This window comes from Poeciliopsis prolifica, unplaced genomic scaffold, assembly GCF_027474105.1.
Source record: "Poeciliopsis prolifica strain line A6 unplaced genomic scaffold, Auburn_PproV2 SCAFFOLD070, whole genome shotgun sequence".
In the NCBI taxonomy this organism is placed as follows: domain Eukaryota; kingdom Metazoa; phylum Chordata; class Actinopteri; order Cyprinodontiformes; family Poeciliidae; genus Poeciliopsis; species Poeciliopsis prolifica.
The window spans coordinates 75989-92036 of record NW_026562445.1 but is presented as its reverse complement, the minus strand read 5'-3'; the positions used below and the strand labels follow the sequence as shown (position 1 = coordinate 92036).

At 41.8% G+C, this 16048-nt stretch overlaps 1 protein-coding gene across 1 annotated transcript; it reads left to right on the top strand.

Annotated features, from left to right (window-relative positions):
• The first annotated feature begins 3892 nt into the window (after nucleotides 1–3892).
• svopl (SVOP-like) lies at nucleotides 3893–13293 on the top strand. Its single transcript, XM_055020806.1, has 16 exons — nucleotides 3893–4041; nucleotides 4913–5106; nucleotides 6270–6367; nucleotides 6439–6537; nucleotides 7201–7272; nucleotides 7350–7474; nucleotides 7551–7614; nucleotides 7682–7807; nucleotides 7887–8015; nucleotides 8803–8876; nucleotides 9158–9354; nucleotides 9983–10094; nucleotides 10756–10837; nucleotides 11647–11736; nucleotides 11812–11925; nucleotides 12000–13293. Exons 2-16 carry the CDS (start codon nucleotides 4995–4997, stop codon nucleotides 12009–12011), a joined length of 1506 nt encoding a protein of 501 aa, XP_054876781.1. The 5' UTR covers nucleotides 3893–4041; nucleotides 4913–4994; the 3' UTR covers nucleotides 12012–13293.
• The last annotated feature ends 2755 nt before the right edge of the window (nucleotides 13294–16048 follow it).

Below are 16048 nucleotides of genomic sequence, written 5' to 3'. Positions count from 1 at the left end.
GGTACTGAAGGTTTGTTCTGGTTCTGAAGGTTTGTTCTGGTACTGAAGGTTTGTTCTGGTTCTGAAGGTTTGTTCTGGTACTGAAGGTTTGTTCTGGGTACTGAAGGTTTTCTGGTACTGAAGGTTTGTTCTGGTTCTGAAGGTTTGTTCTGGTACTGAAGGTTCTGGTACTGAAGGTTTGTTCTGGTACTGAATGTTCTGGTACTGAAGGTTTGTTCTGGTTCTGAAAGTTTGTTTCTGCTGTGAACAGCCTGAACTTCCCCTGGATCCATTTCCCCATCTCTGGTTTGTGGCATTTCCAGTAAAGTCAGAGACACAGAACCGATTTCTTCAAGGAAGTCTGTTGATATGTTTACTCTGATCTTAGTTTAATAGAGATTTCAGTGTCAAATAGAAGCAAAGTTACACCAAGCTTGGAGGAAATGTGTAATCTCTCATTTGTGATAGACAGGAGGCATCAGAACAACTTAGCCTTTAACTTCAACTTTGCTGATGAAACATCTTCCTGTTTTCTTCTGTCTTCTGTCTTTGTGGGTTTGAATTATTAGCAATGTTTTATTATTATTTATTTCTGCCTTGGAATGTTAATTTTTTCAAAGAATCAGTGAAAAATAGGAAAATCAACTAATATATAAAATTGAGAAGATCAATTGTCCGACTGATGGTGTTCACAGGTAGAAATAAATGCTGGAAGCATTTAAATAATCAGAAATGTTTTGGCTTCAATCCAAACTAAAGTGTAATTTCCAACATTTCTCTCTGTCGCCCTCTCATGGCCATTTTAGAGAGCATCATTTCTGCCCTAAAACTTCAGTTTGATTCTGGCTCCTAAGTTTCTTTTCTTTAACTCCTCTCCAAAAACGAGAGAAGAAAAAGAAACTTCACCAACAGCTCAGGTTGGTGAAGTTTCTTTTCCATGCAATTTGTTGAAACTTTTTAGATTTTTGGGAGCATAATCGCTGAAACAGAGCCACACATTTTGCATCCGAACGAGGCTTGTTTCAGTTTGGTGAGGCTTCCGAGCGGCAGCAGCAGGAAATGTCCAGAGTGAACTCGGCGGTGGTGGGAGAAAAGTTTTCGAAACAACTGAAAAGGATCCAGTGATAAAAGAAGTTCTGCTCTGGTCCAAATACACCTTGCATTTGTCTCGCTGGCAGCTTCTTCAACAGCAACATGTAACCGAAACCAAGGTTACACTAATATGACACAACATTGTTCAGTCAGCTTGTTGAGTGGCATTTAGACAACTCTGTCCACACGGCAATGAAAGGATACGGCCCTTTTTCATTTCAAATACGAGTCAAGCTGAACGTTTGCGTCTTTCCATCAGATCCTAGAATTCCTCCTGAGGTCCAGAGCTGAGATCTTGAATGTTAGAGGAGAGAAAATCTCCAATGTTGTCCTGTTAGGATCAACCAGCTGAATCAAAGTGTCTAGTCCTCATTTAACTGAACTACAATACGATCATTCTCTATTGGGCTGGTGTTGTTCTTTCTGCAGTTGGGTCGCTTCAGTTCTGGTTCTTTAAAAGTTCATGTGACTCCAACAGCCAAACCTGAGGCACAGGCCATTATTACTTTATTTTCTGTTTGTGGCAGCTTCACTGGAAGTCTGCACACATCTGGATGAAACCTTGCTGGAGCTGAATGCAGTTTTAGACAAGCTCCTTCTTCTTCTTTTGTCCCAAGGAATCTATAAGCCCAACTCGTCTCAGGAAGTCCTGACGCTTTGATTCAGACGGCTGCGTCTTTCTGCTGAAACAATCTGTTGCTTTCTGGAAAGCTGTTGAGCTTTTGTCTGTTTGTTTCCACATGAGCTTCTGCTTTTCTCGGCATGTTCCTCCATGTTGAAGCTTTAGCTGTTTTTGATGTCCCCAATAATGTTCAGCATGCTGCTAAAATATGTAAAAGTCCAAACAGTGAAAAGTTGTTTCACGTCTCGGTCAGTGAGCAGTGATTGATGTCTCAGCTCATTATTCATCAGCTTTTTGATACATTTCCAAATGATATTTTTTAATCTAAAAGAAGATGGTTCTAGTAAATAGTGTATAAATGAAAGTGGATATGATGTTGAATAGAAATATACATATATAAATATATCTAAATAATATTTTATCTGTGATTGCTAAATGGACTGGAAGATCAGCTGGGCTTGGTGCCAACTCATCCTTCATAGACCAAGAATGCTACTGGTTAGGAACTCTCTGATTGGACGATGCACCTGTCCGTCAAGCTGTAGGGCTTGGCCACGCCCACAGGATCACATGGTGCTATTTCACAGACTCCAGGTGGATCTGAAAGTGATCAGATCACCATCATGAAAATGACAAAGTCCTGCAGATGTTCCAGTCTGCAGGTTCCTCCTGAATGTTTCCAGCAAACAGTCACAAGTTGGAAGTTCCTCCATGACAAACTGCAGATCCAGGAAAGGTGTTTGCGATGCTCACAGAAGATCCTTCACTAAACAGTGTCCAAAAATATTGTTTGGGGTTTTGTGATTCTCACATCTGCAAAGTTTTTTTTCCTCCTTTGTCACGTTGGACCTAATAATGTACAGCATCATTTTTACCTGAACTATGTGTATTTTTGGACCAATTGACTCACCATTGTAGGGCTAAAGTGATATTGTACATCTATTTGTTAACTGGACCGTCCTCATGGTCTCCAGGCGGCCAAGTAAAGTCAAAGTTTCAGTCGGGTCCAAAAGACCTGTGTGTTCATCCAAACTAATTGTGGGCACAAAACAAAGTGATGAACAACCGTTGTCCTCGACTTTACTCTGAGAATTGAAGAATCTCTGGTCCTCAGTGAAACCTGCACTTTTGTCATGAAGGAAAATCCACTCAGCTGTTGCTCTGAGCTCAACCACATTCCTGTTTGTTCTTCAGAACCCAATGGCCTGCCCTGACCCGGCGAGTCCCACTGTGACCCGAGGGGAGCAGCCCGACACGGGACCCGTGGTCCGGGCCGGGTCTCATGGAGAGCCGGTCCTCATGGAGAGCCGGTCCTCATGGAGAGCCGGTCCTCATGGAGAGCCGGTCCTCATGGAGAGCCGGTCCTCATGGAGCCGGGTCTCATGGAGAGCCGGTCCTCATGGAGAGCCGGGTCTCATGGAGAGCCGGTCCTCATGGAGAGCCGGGTCTCATGGAGAGCCGGTCCTCATGGAGAGCCGGTCCTCATGGAGAGCCGGGTCTCATGGAGAGCCGGTCCTCATGGAGAGCCGGGTCTCATGGAGAGCCGGGTCTCATGGAGAGCCGGGTCTCATGGAGAGCCGGTCCTCATGGAGAGCCGGGTCTCATGGAGAGCCGGTCCTCATGGAGAGCCGGGTCTCATGGAGAGCCGGGTCTCATGGAGAGCCGGTCCTCATGGAGAGCCGGGTCTCATGGAGAGCCGGGTCTCATGGAGAGCCGGGTCTCGCTCTGAGCTTCGTGATCTGGTGTTTCCAGTCCGACTGATTGTGTTAACAGACATTAAAGAGACATTTGGAGTCAAACTCGTTGTTGTCATTTCTGAAAACTTTCTGGTTTTAAACAGATGAAATATTCTGAATAATTTTCTGCTGTGCTGGAAAATCATTTCCTACATGGGAATTGAAGGAAGTTTACAAAGTAAAGTTTCTACAATTTGACTAAAATTAGTGATATTTTTTGATTGTAAAGTTTTTGGATCTCCAAACACAAAAAGCTGTTTATTGGTGGAGGAATGCACTAACGGAACATGTTCAGCCCAAAACCATCCATGTTTCAGTGAACGAACTGCTTGAGTTCTGCTTCGGTTCCGGTCCAGTTGATGAAATCCGGGCTGCTCCTTTTCTTTCCCAACTTGTTTTCTGCTTCTCTGTTTGCGTTCATGATCCTCCAAACTTGCAGGCTTTGGGCGGAACCGGACTCCTCCCATCGCCGAACCCTGTGGCTCGGTGCCACTTCCTGATGTACCTGAGCAGGTGAGGAGGAAGAGGAGAAGCAGAGCGTTTCTTCATCACCGCCGCCACCATTTGCGGCATGAAAACAGCGGCGGGTTCGGGTTCGGCTCCAACATAAGAGTGAGTCGGTTCTGTCCTTCTATCGGGTCCAGTACGCTTTAAACACGGACCTCTTTCCGAACAACAGCAGGTACCGATGATGTCACACACGGACCGGTAAGCTCCGCCCACCGATGTCAGTACGTTAAAGCCGGTTGAGCGTCAGAACAGCTGAGTGTGCAGGTGAGGTTCAGACCTGCGTGTTCTAGATGAGTATTCAGTGGAAACAGCCTGGGCCACCTCGGTCCCCGGTTCGATTCCCTCGGTCCCCGGTTCGATTCCCTCGGTCCCCGGTTCGATTCCCTCGGTCCCCGGTTCGATTCCCTCGGTCCCCGGTTCGATTCCCTCGGTCCCCGGTTCGATTCCCTCGGTCCCCGGTTCGATTCCCTCGGTCCCCGGTTCGATTCCCTCGGTCCCCGGTTCGATTCCCGGTCCAGACTGTCTCCATCCTGCAGCTAAACTGTTGAATCAAACAAAACACAAACAGGCTTCATGTAGTTGATATTCAGATTTATTATCAAATATGTTGTAAATGAGCAAAAAAAGCCACAAACAATTGTTCTTAAAGCATTTATATTCATTTGATTTTGTTGAGCTACTTAAAGCATCTGGGAAAAACTATAGAAGGTCAAATAAAATTAAGCTCTAATTTGGCAAATCCTTGTGAAAGTGATGGAAAGAAACTGGCGGCTTTTACTTGTTGAACTGTAAAAGGTGTCAGCTGCAGGCTGGGAAGACTTTCTGAAAGAACCAGGAGAGTCAAACTCTTGTCCTCCTGCAGGTTTTAGATGAGCCACAGGTACAATGAAATGAAACGGCTTCATTACCTCCTCCAGTCTGGTTCGGTTCTCCAGAACCTTGAGATCCGATCATTATTCATTATTCTGTTCAGGTGAGAAGCAGCAGAGGCTCATCTAAAGGTTGCAGGGCAGCCAGTGGCCCTCCAGGTCTGGAGTTTGACCTTGTGCTTTAGGATGACGGACTCTATGAAAACTCAGCTGGTGAGCGCCATCCATCTGCAGCAGGTGGAACTGCAAGAAAAACCTACAGGCAACTCGCAGGGCGATAACAGCAACAGCAACAATGGTGAGTTTGATGATCAGGTAAATGCTGACACATCTGGTTTTACCTGGACAGATAATTATTGAGAAAAATCTGATTATTTATCTGAGAAGAGAAAAATCTGAGGATGAGAGGCTAGAAATCTGGAGTACTGATGAAGTTTCCAGATATGTGATTATTTTGCTGATTAATTTCAGATTTCAAGGTGGAACTAAAGAGCCACATGAAAGTTGCATCATATGTAAGGAGGAATTATCAAACAATAAACTGCAATAATAATTCTGGACATTTTCTCTTCCAACATGCATAAAAAATTTCCCATCACATAGCCTCACCGGACACTTTATGAAGTACATCTAGCCAGAACCGGGTCGGTACCAGTCCTCAGGACTGCTTTGACTTTTCGAGACTGAGATTCAACAAGAGTTTCAGAAACATTCCTGAGATTTAAATCAATCAGCTACAGATGGATCCATGGTGAGAAGCTCCAGGTCACAAACTTCCTAAAGATGCTTGAGAGGATCAGAGAATCATCTCCACGTTGCAGATGGTCTGATCCGGATGAGATGACCTGATCCTGCCGAAAGTCGACAGACAACCTGGCTGGAAGGTTCAGCTGAAACTCAGTTGCTCATTGAACCAAGTATTGTTTCTCCCACCTGTTCTGGTCCAGTTTTGGTATCTGTGTGAATTGTAGCCTTAGTTTCTTGTTAGCTGATACAAAGTAGCACCTGGTATGGGCTTCTGCTGTTGTAGCTCATCTGCTTCAAGGTTTGGTGCGTTGTGCATTCACAGATCCCATTCTGCACGCTTTGGTGGTAACCAGTGGCTCTTTGAGTTATTGTTGCCTTTTTGTCATCTAGAACTCGGCGGCATTTCTAGCCCTTCAAAATAAAACTCCATTAGTTGATGTCCTTTACACCCTTCTTCTGATGCTCACTTTAAATTTCAGTCAGTTGTTTTCCGCATGTCTAGATGTGTAGAGTTGCTAAGTTACTCTTTGTGTTAACTGGTCAGGTGTTCTTCATAGAGAGCTGGTGAGGGAACATAGTATTTCCAACAAGATGACAGACAGTCCATGACTTGCTCCAGCGGTGCGACAGATTCTCCAGATAAATCTAGTGGAGGTGGATGTCTGTGCGGATCTGGAGGAATTGAATCTGACTGAATCTCTGGACTGTTTTCAGCTGCAGCAGATGAGAAGTTCACTGTGGAGCAAGCTGTGGAAACCATCGGCTTTGGGCGCTTCCACGTCCTGCTGTTTGTCATCATGGGCAGTGCCAATGTGAGTGTCTTAGTGCCAGCAGAACTGCAGTGAAGGTAGGACATCTGCACACTGACTCTGTGTTTGTGCAGATTGTGGAAGCCATGGAGATTATGCTGCTAGCTGTGGTTTCTCCAGAGATTCGATGCGAGTGGCGCTTGGAGGACTGGCAGGTCGCCCTCGTCTCCACGGTGAGTTTCTGTCATCCAAGCCAGACTACGCATAAACTCAACTCTGTGTCACAAATATCTCTGATAAAACTCAGCTGAACGTCACTCAAATGATCTGAAATGTTGTTGAAGATGAGCTGCAGTGCAGTGCAGAGGTGATGGAGACATTCAAAGTAGAATTTAGATCATTTTTTCAACATTTTATTAGCTAACATTTTATTAACCCTCATTAACTAAAGAAACTGTTGGAGAACTGCACTGGCAAAATCTCTGAATAGTTTGGGACTCAAGATTAGAAAACAAGTGGAATTTCTGTTGCGAGTGATTTTTCTGAGAACAAAAATGAGAACGCTCCAGAATCCATGATGACCAATCAGGATGAGAGCAACGCGTGATAGCAGTTGATTGATAATCAAAGTCTTCTTAAAACAGTAAACCAAGAAACTTCACATGTGAAGTATGATGATGACAAGCTAATTTCTGGTTTATTTTTCAATCATATTCACCGTTGTAGGACTCCACAGTAAATAGAGTTCATTAAGATTTGATTTTATGACACCCGGTTCTGTCAGACAGCAGTGACTGCGATCCAGTAACTCACCACCATCAGTTTATGAATGACTGAATGTCTACTGACGCTCTACAAGTACATTTATGCTGTCGATGACTGAACGTCTCCTTCAGATGGTGTTTGTTGGCTTCATGGTTTGTGGAGTTTTGGCCGGTTACATCGCTGACAGATATGGACGCTGGAAGGTAAGGAAATGGCTGATTTCAGTTGCAGCGGCATTTTTTTCTGTGTGCTTCTTCTTTGGTCTTTGTGTTTCATTCAGGTTGTGTTTGGAGGTTATGTGTGGAGCGCCTATTTCTCTCTGCTCACGTCGTTTGCTCCAACGTACGGCTGGTTTATCTTCCTGCGCAGCATGGTGGGCTGCGGCGTTGCAGGAGTGTCTCAGGGGTCAGCTCACACAAAGCGGCAGTAGACTGAAAATCCTGCTCTCTGATTAGCTAAATGTAACTTGTTTGCTCTTTAGGTTTGTGTTGAAGACAGAGTTCATCCCTGCCAAATATCGAGCCTACCTGCTGCCTCTGGGCACTGTGAGTTTTGCTCTCTCAACCTTTCTTCCTCAGAACAACAGAAGCACTGAAGCTCGTTGCGTTTCAGGTCTTCTGGATGACCGGCTCCATGCTCATCATCCTCCTCGGCATGCTGGTGGTTCCCACTATGGGCTGGAGATGGATGATCCGGCTCTCCATCACACCAAGCATCATCCTCATCTTCCTCTTCAAGGTCCAGGTTCTGCTCCAATTGTTTGTTTCTGTCACGTCTGTCCCAGTCAAAGCATGAGATGTTTCTGTTTGACCCCCAGTTTATTCCTGAGTCGGCCCGTTACAACGTGTCAGCAGGGAAAGTTGATGCTGCCGTCAAAACCCTGCAGAGGATCGCCAGAATGAACCGAGCTTCTCTTCCTCCTGGCCGGCTGGTGGAGCCCGCTCTGGTATTTTCTGATTCCTGTCTTATCTTCCTAGAACTACACAGGAAATACCTGGACTACTGTGAAGTCTTGTAATCCTTGCTGTGACCTGATGGTGTCAGTGTTGCATCATGGCTCAAACAATGATGCAGTGGTTCTGTTGCTGGATATTCTCCCATTTCAAATCCGTTTCACACAGAGCAAACTTGGGAGCTTCTGTCCATCTCTCCATTTTCTTCTGCTTGGACGAGTTCCTGATGTTGAGTTAAACGTCCAGATGGAAAACCCAGACGTCCTTCTGCTCTCTGGCTGGACAGACATTCAGAGTTTAATTCTGCTCTCATCAAAGTTGGAAGTTAAAACCCTGGAAAGGGAATCAGCAATAGACAATTATCTTTTTGTTTCATTATGATAAGAAGCAGAAAAAATCATAACCATAAACTTCAGATGATGGATGATTGTCTTTGCTGCTTAATTCATTGTTTCCTGCTGTGTTTGTTTCAAAATATGATTTGAGCTGTTTATGTTTGTGTTTAACATTTGTGTGCGTGTGTGTTTGTGCGTGTGCGTGTGTGTGTGTGTTTTGTGCGTGTGCGTGTGTGTGTGTGTTTGTGCGTGTGCGTGTGTGTGTGTGTGTGTTTGTGCGTGTGCGTGTGTGTGTGTGTGTGTGTGTGTGTGTTTGTGCGTGTGCGTGTGTGTGTGTGTGTGTGTGTGTGTGTGATCTCTTTAGAAGATGCATTTTGTTGACATGCTGATCTTAAAACCACATTTAAGAGAAAACTAGATTTATGGCGTGACGTTTGATTCCCAGAGGGAACGCGGCAGCTGGAGGATTCTGCTCAGTCCCACCTTCAGGAGGACGTCCCTCCTGCTCTGGTACTCATGGTAAAGTTTGCTCATCTTCAAAAACATGCTGTCAAAAACAGTCCGAGTCGATCACCATCAAATTTCTTGTCTCTTATTCGGATATTTTTAAAAATAAAGTTCTGTTTTTTTTTACTTATGTTTACTACAGCACTTTGTGTCAAAAGTTTCAAAGTCTACAATTACATGCATTTATATTTTTGTAAACACTTTGTAACCTGAACCTGGAGCTGCAGGAAGAGGAACATCGGAGCATCCAGGTCAAGTAAAGTCTCAGGATTTATTTTCTCTCTGTCCTCCAGGTTTGTGGCGTCCTTCGCGTACTACGGCTCGGTGCTGAGCAGCTCAGAGCTGCTGGAGAAAAACCTGCTGTGTGTGATAAATGCCGACGCAGAGCATCAGGTCAAACACCGCCATGAGAGTGGACTCTGCTACTGCATCCCCTTTGGAAACAACGACTACCAGACGCTGCTCATCAGCTCCCTGGGGGAAGTGGCATGTGAGTCCAACAGTCTGAATGTGTTCTTAACGACTGGTTCTTCCTCAAGAGGAAGGTTACTGGTCCAATTCCAGCTCTGTCCACCTCTGTCCTTGGGCAAGACACTTCTCCTGCCTTTCCTGCAGTGGCCCAACAGGTGGTCAGGGGTCCCAACAGGTGGCCTAACAACCTGATAGCGGTTGCCTGTGCCTGGCAGTCTCTCCTTGGTCAGACTACTTCAGGGCAACTATGGCTACTATCCAGTAGCTCGCCACCAGAGGGTGAATGAGTGAATGTAGAGTGAAACACTTTGGAGTCCTCTAGACTTGATAAATTGCTAGACAAGTACAAATCATTTACCACAATTAAATTGGTTCACTTCTTACACATTTTCATGTCGTTCATTTAGTTCATTTGTACCTTATTGTTGATGAACAGATGCAGAACATCAGAGATTTTTTTAAACAGGAAATGTTTTAAAAAACATTTAAACATTGCTGCTGAATAAAATCCAGTTTATATGCTGTTTACGATAAAAGCAACATGTCTTCTGATTTTCTTTCAGGAAGGTTTATTCTGTCCAGATTGTGATTTGTGTTGCTCTGCACCAGGCTGGGCTTGTGACTCTCCATCTTCTCTGTTCTCCCAGTGGTTCCATTGAACATCGTCCTGCTCAACGTGTTTGGACGGAGGATAAGTCTCACTGTGCTTCAACTGTTAACAGCTCTTCTGTTCATGATGGTCAACATCTGCACAACAATGTAAGGACTGCACTCTGATAAGTCACCAAGGACATCTGCAGTTTGATTGGTCTGTCACTAGGAAGTGGCTGTGTGTTTACCAGGCGGATCAGATTGAACTCACCCTGACTGGAGCAATAATTCTCTGCTTTTGTGGCTTTGCATGTCTGTTCATAAACCACTGTGACCTTCTGCTACAGAACAAATGGAGCATCTCCTTTCCTCTAGCCAGTTTTCACTGTCGCTCTCTATGTGGACTTCAGGCGCTCAAGTGGCAGCCATGTTGACTTATAAACATAAGAAGGTGTACATTTTATTTGACCATGCATATTTTTATTATTAGAAAAAGAATGAAAGACAGAAACCAATTTTCCAGCATAATACCCATCCTCTGTCTGTTCAACATAGAAAATGTGGCTCTGATGAATGTCAGCAGAAACGCTTTGTAGAGTCCAATTGGTGCTCTGGGCTCCATGACGACCAGATCTCTAAACTGGGTTGAGATTCGGTTTACTGGTCTGAATCACTGGAACCTCATTTGATCAGACCTTTAGTTCCTGTGCTTCCCACTGAAATCTGACAGGGACCAGAGTCACTGTGATGCAAAACTTATTCATTAGGTCCGTTTAGCATATTTTAATGCATCTGAGCTGCATTATGGAAACTTTGTGTCTTACTTCAGGTTCGGCTTCACTGTGCTGCTGTTCCTGCTGCGATCTCTGGTCTCCATGAACTTTAATGTGGTTTACATTTACACAGCTGAGGTAAGAGTTGATCATGTCTTTACATTTAGAGAATCCAGCACAGTCTGAGTTCTGATTGAATAGCAGCTCCCTCTGAGACGCCTATTGTTAGACGTCATAATAATAATAGTAATAATAATCATAAAAATTAGATGGCAACAAATCCATTGTTTGCTATATTTTCTGAACCATTCTTCACACATAAACAACCACTCATGTAATTGCAGAAAGAACCTTTATTAATTGTTACTGTGTCTCTGGTGTGCAATGATTATTTTGCCATCTGCAATAATTTCCCAGCATGCTTTGTAGGGGTCATTAAAGGGGTCATTAATGGGGCCTTTGCTGTAGGAATATTCCTCCTCCATACATGGAGGTAGAATGGGGATGCACACATTTCACACTTTGTTCATCAATATTCATACAGCTAAAGTTCTGAGTAACCACATTGTTGAGTGTTTTTGTTCACCACTAGGTGGCGTATGTATGTATTTCGTAGTGTAGAGAAGGAAAAGAAGAAAGAATGAAGGGAATGTAAATATGATTCTGTTAAACAAGTTAAACGTAAAGGAGTTCTTGCCCAACTCATCTCCTACTTTATGTTGACTTCCAAACATAATAAGTTATACATTTTATTTTTTATTTCCAGTACAGATCATATAATTATACTTAATACTTGTACACTGTGCGCATATGAACACCAAAGTCAAATTCCCTGTTTGTTCACAGTCATGGTTTATGAAGCTGATTTTTCTAGTCTGAATCTAAAAAGGCAGCAGATCCTGGTGAAGTTTTCTCACATCAAATGTTCCAAATGGTTTCTATCCCAGGTCTACCCAACCATAGCACGATCTCTTGGGATGGGTTTCTGCACCTCGTTCAGTCGGATTGGAGGGATGATCGCTCCGTTTATTGCACAGGTGTGTCCAAGGTCCAGCTCAAAAACACCATTTTCAGATTGCTGTTGCTGTGCCTCATTGCTCTGTGTACTTCAGGTGCTCATGTCGCGGTCTGTGATTCAAGCTCTCACTCCGTTTGCGGTTGCTTGTGTCATATGTGCTCTGGGAAACTTCCTGTTGCCGATAGAAACCAGAGGTCGAGCTTTGCTGGTGAGAAATTTGATCTTTTTAGAACAATTATTTTTCACTGTTGTGTAACTGAAATTGTCAACTTTATTTTTCAGCAAAACTCCTGAAGATTTGCCTGCAGAGCTTCTATTAGATATTTTTCTGCGTATTACTGGACCTGGAAGTCTGGAAAGTTTCTGTTCATATTGTCAAAGAAACATGAGTTTGTTGTTTTGCTTCATAGTGGACTTGTTCACATTTAAATCAATCCAGAGCTTCTTTTGTTATGAAATATCGGAAGGAGAAACAGCTGTTACAGTCAACATCCTGTAAATCTGCAAAGATTTTTCCTGACAGATAAACTACTTTGTCTTGCTTTGGGTTGCCTGCTGTAACAAGTTTTTCATTTCAGTCTCTTAAATGCTCAAAATAAAGCTGATGAATCCGGGTGAAGAGCGGCGTGTCAATATTGTGAAGACACTTTCAGACATTTTATCTATAATGTCTAGTTAAAAATCTGAAAGAAAATTCATTATACAATTCACTTCTCTTGTCTTGTTTCAGAAACAATACTGTTTCAATTTTGTTTTGTTTTATAAGTGCTTATCAAATCTTGTTTACTTTCAAATGAAGCTGAAATAATGTCTGAGGAAAGAGACGTTTGGTTTAACCCACTGGAATAACACTTCTCTGTGCAGCTGGTCCATCACTGAAGGAGCTCTCCAGTTCAGCAACAGCTTCATACTGGGACACAGTGTCCAACACTGGACCGGGACGCAGTGTCCAACACTGGACCGGGACGCAGTGTCCAACACTGGACCGGGACGCAGTGTCCAACACTGGACCGGGACGCAGTGTCCAACACTGGACTGGGACACACAGGTGGTTGGTGAATGTTTTCGGTCTGTTCTGGGTGGAGTTGGCGGTTGTGGGTTTCTTGGTGCTGCTGCTGTAACGTCTTGGATGGATTGGTCTGAAAATGGGGCGCTCAGTCTGCCAATCACCCTCAACCGTCTGGACGGCATTAAATTGACCTCCAGTAATAAAATAAAGAACTTCTGTGTTATTTTTGACCAGGATGCAAAATTGAATCCCATAACAAAGTTGTTTCTTTCATCTCCAAAACAATGCCAAGATCATAACCCAAGATCATAACCCAAGATTATAACCCAAGATTATAACCCAAGATTATAACCCAAGATTATAACCCAAGATTATAACCCAAGATTATAACCCAAGATTATAAACCAAGATCATAACCCAAGATTATAACCCAAGATTATAAACCAAGATCATAACCCAAGATTATAACCCAAGATTATAACCCAAGATTATAAACCAAGATCATAACCCAAGATTATAACCCAAGATTATAACCCAAGATTATAAACCAAGATTATAACCCAAGATTATAACCCAAGATTATAACCCAAGATCATAACCCAAGATTATAACCCAAGATTATAACCCAAGATTATAACCCAAGATTATAACCCAAGATTATAACCCAAGATTATAAACCAAGATCATAACCCAAGATTATAACCCAAGATTATAAACCAAGATCATAACCCAAGATTATAACCCAAGATTATAACCCAAGATTATAAACCAAGATCATAACCCAAGATTATAACCCAAGATTATAAACCAAGATTATAAACCAAGATCATAACCCAAGATTATAACCCAAGATTATAACCCAAGATTATAAACCAAGATTATAACCCAAGATTATAACCCAAGATTATAACCCAAGATCATAACCCAAGATTATAACCCAAGATTATAACCCAAGATTATAACCCAAGATTATAACCCAAGATTATAACCCAAGATTATAAACCAAGATCATAACCCAAGATTATAACCCAAGATTATAAACCAAGATCATAACCCAAGATTATAACCCAAGATTATAACCCAAGATTATAACCCAAGATTATAAACCAAGATCATAACCCAAGATTATAACCCAAGATTATAACCCAAGATTATAACCAAGATCATAACCAAGATTATAACCCAAGATTATAACCCAAGATTATAACCAAGATTATAACCCAAGATTATAACCCAAGATTATAACCCAAGATTATAACCCAAGATTATAACCCAAGATTATAACCCAAGATTATAACCCAAGATTATAACCCAAGATTATAACCCAAGATAAACAAGAAACCCAAGATTATAACCCAAGATTATAAACCAAGATTATAACCCAAGATTATAACCCAAGATTATAAACCAAGATCATAACCCAAGATTATAACCCAAGATTATAACCCAAGATTATAACCCTTCTGTCCAGTTTTAAAGTCCCTCTACTGGCTCCCTGTAGCTCAAAGAATAGACTTTAAAATACTGTTGTTAGTTTATAAATCACTGAACGGTTTAGCACTACAATACATCAAAGATCTGCTGTTGTTGTATCAATCTTCCAGACTCTCAGGTTCTGGTTCTGGTTCTGCTCTGCATCCAGAACCAGAACCAAACGAGGAAAAGCAGCTTTCAGCATCTATGCACCACAAATTTGCATCGATGCAGAAACATAAAACTGTAAAACAGCGGAAACCTTGACTTCCTTGAAATCTCGAACAAAAACACACCTGTTTAGAATTGGATTTGAAATGTAATCAATTAAAAATGTAATGATGGATCAATGTATTGTTGGTCTGGGACGCAGACCAACATTCTGCGTTGTATGACTTTGTGTTTTTGTGTTTATGATGTAAAGCACTTTGAAATGCCTTGCTGCTGAAATGTGCAATACAAATAAAATTTGATTGATTGATTGATTGATGCTGATGAATATAGTATTTAAATACCATTTCACTTTATTTTCAGTCATTCACACATTGATGGTGGTGAGCCACTGCCTGCCATCCAGACAGAGGGACCAGCGCCCCCTGTTGACCATCTGGTCCACTCAGCAGGCAACGTGGGTGAAGTTTCTTGCCCAGGGACACAATGAAAGGTGCAGACAGAGTGGGAATCAAACCGGCAACCCACCGAATGGGAGATAAACCCCTAACTCTGTAGCCACCATTCTCCCAATACTGAAAAAATATTTAATTGGATAAAGAACTTTTTATCAAATGGAAATGTACGAGTTAGAATAGGTGACCAATTCTCTGCAGAATATGCAGCCTGGTGTCTGATGGCTGCAAAGGGAACAAAACAAGGAAGCGTTCTAAGTGTCATCCTGTTTTCTATCAGGATTTATTCAAACAAAAGTTATGTTTTACACCCACTATCAAATATCAAAATGAAATTATAATTTATATGATCAAGAATTAAACTGAAACATATGTTTTTAGGGATACAGTTTGAACAAATAACATAGAAAGTCATTGATAAATATAAGAAAGCTGTAAACATTGTCAGACGTTTACCTGGAAATGACTGAGAGGCAGAAAGAGGCACTTTTAAATATTTAGTCCAATGTGCAATATGAACACGAATCTTACATGATGCAAAAGTAGATGTAACACTTTCATACAAGAAAATGGATAAAGGATTTGTTTTAATTCATGTACAACACAGAAATATACAAAGAACTTCCACGAATATGTCAAGATTTAGACAGCTTTACTAAAAACATCCAACCAGAGAAATAGGAATAGTATAAATTACTAAAAGAAGGTAAATGAATTCCAAATGGCTTCTCAGCATACACAAGCAAAATATTAGCATTATTACTAGCAGTACAATGCACAGAAGAAATAAGACTTTTAAGAATAATAATTTGTTGTGCACCAGACATTTCATAAGAAACAGCAGCAGTTGCTATTTAGATGATATGATTAACGTCCATATTTATTTAGGTTCCAGCAGAACCTATTGGGGTGAAGGGAAACAAAACCAGTTGGACAAATCAACTTCACAGTGATTGCAAGAAAATCAGAAGCATAAATTATAATTAAACAAAAAAGTAGATAAAAGGAAATAAAAGTAAAGAAATATTGTTTTATTTGATTATAAACGGAATTAGAGAAATGAGATCAAGGAGAAACCGAAAAGTAATAACAATATTATGAATTTAGAAGTTCATTGTCTTCAACACCACAACAGGAAACAAACTAATATAAATATATCAGAAAACAAGACAAAAAGAAGATCCATGTTGTAGGAAATGAGAAAAAAATAAATAAATATTTTA

Excerpts from the sequence above, each read along its gene's own strand:
- svopl (XM_055020806.1), top strand. The coding sequence starts at position 4,995 with ATGACGGACTCTATGAAAACTCAGCTGGTGAGCGCCATCCATCTGCAG. Across the intron at positions 7,273-7,349 it reads ACAGATATGGACGCTGGAAG|GTTGTGTTTGGAGGTTATGT; the intron begins GTAAGGAAATGG and ends TGTTTCATTCAG. Across the intron at positions 9,355-9,982 it reads CTCCCTGGGGGAAGTGGCAT|TGGTTCCATTGAACATCGTC; the intron begins GTGAGTCCAACA and ends CTGTTCTCCCAG.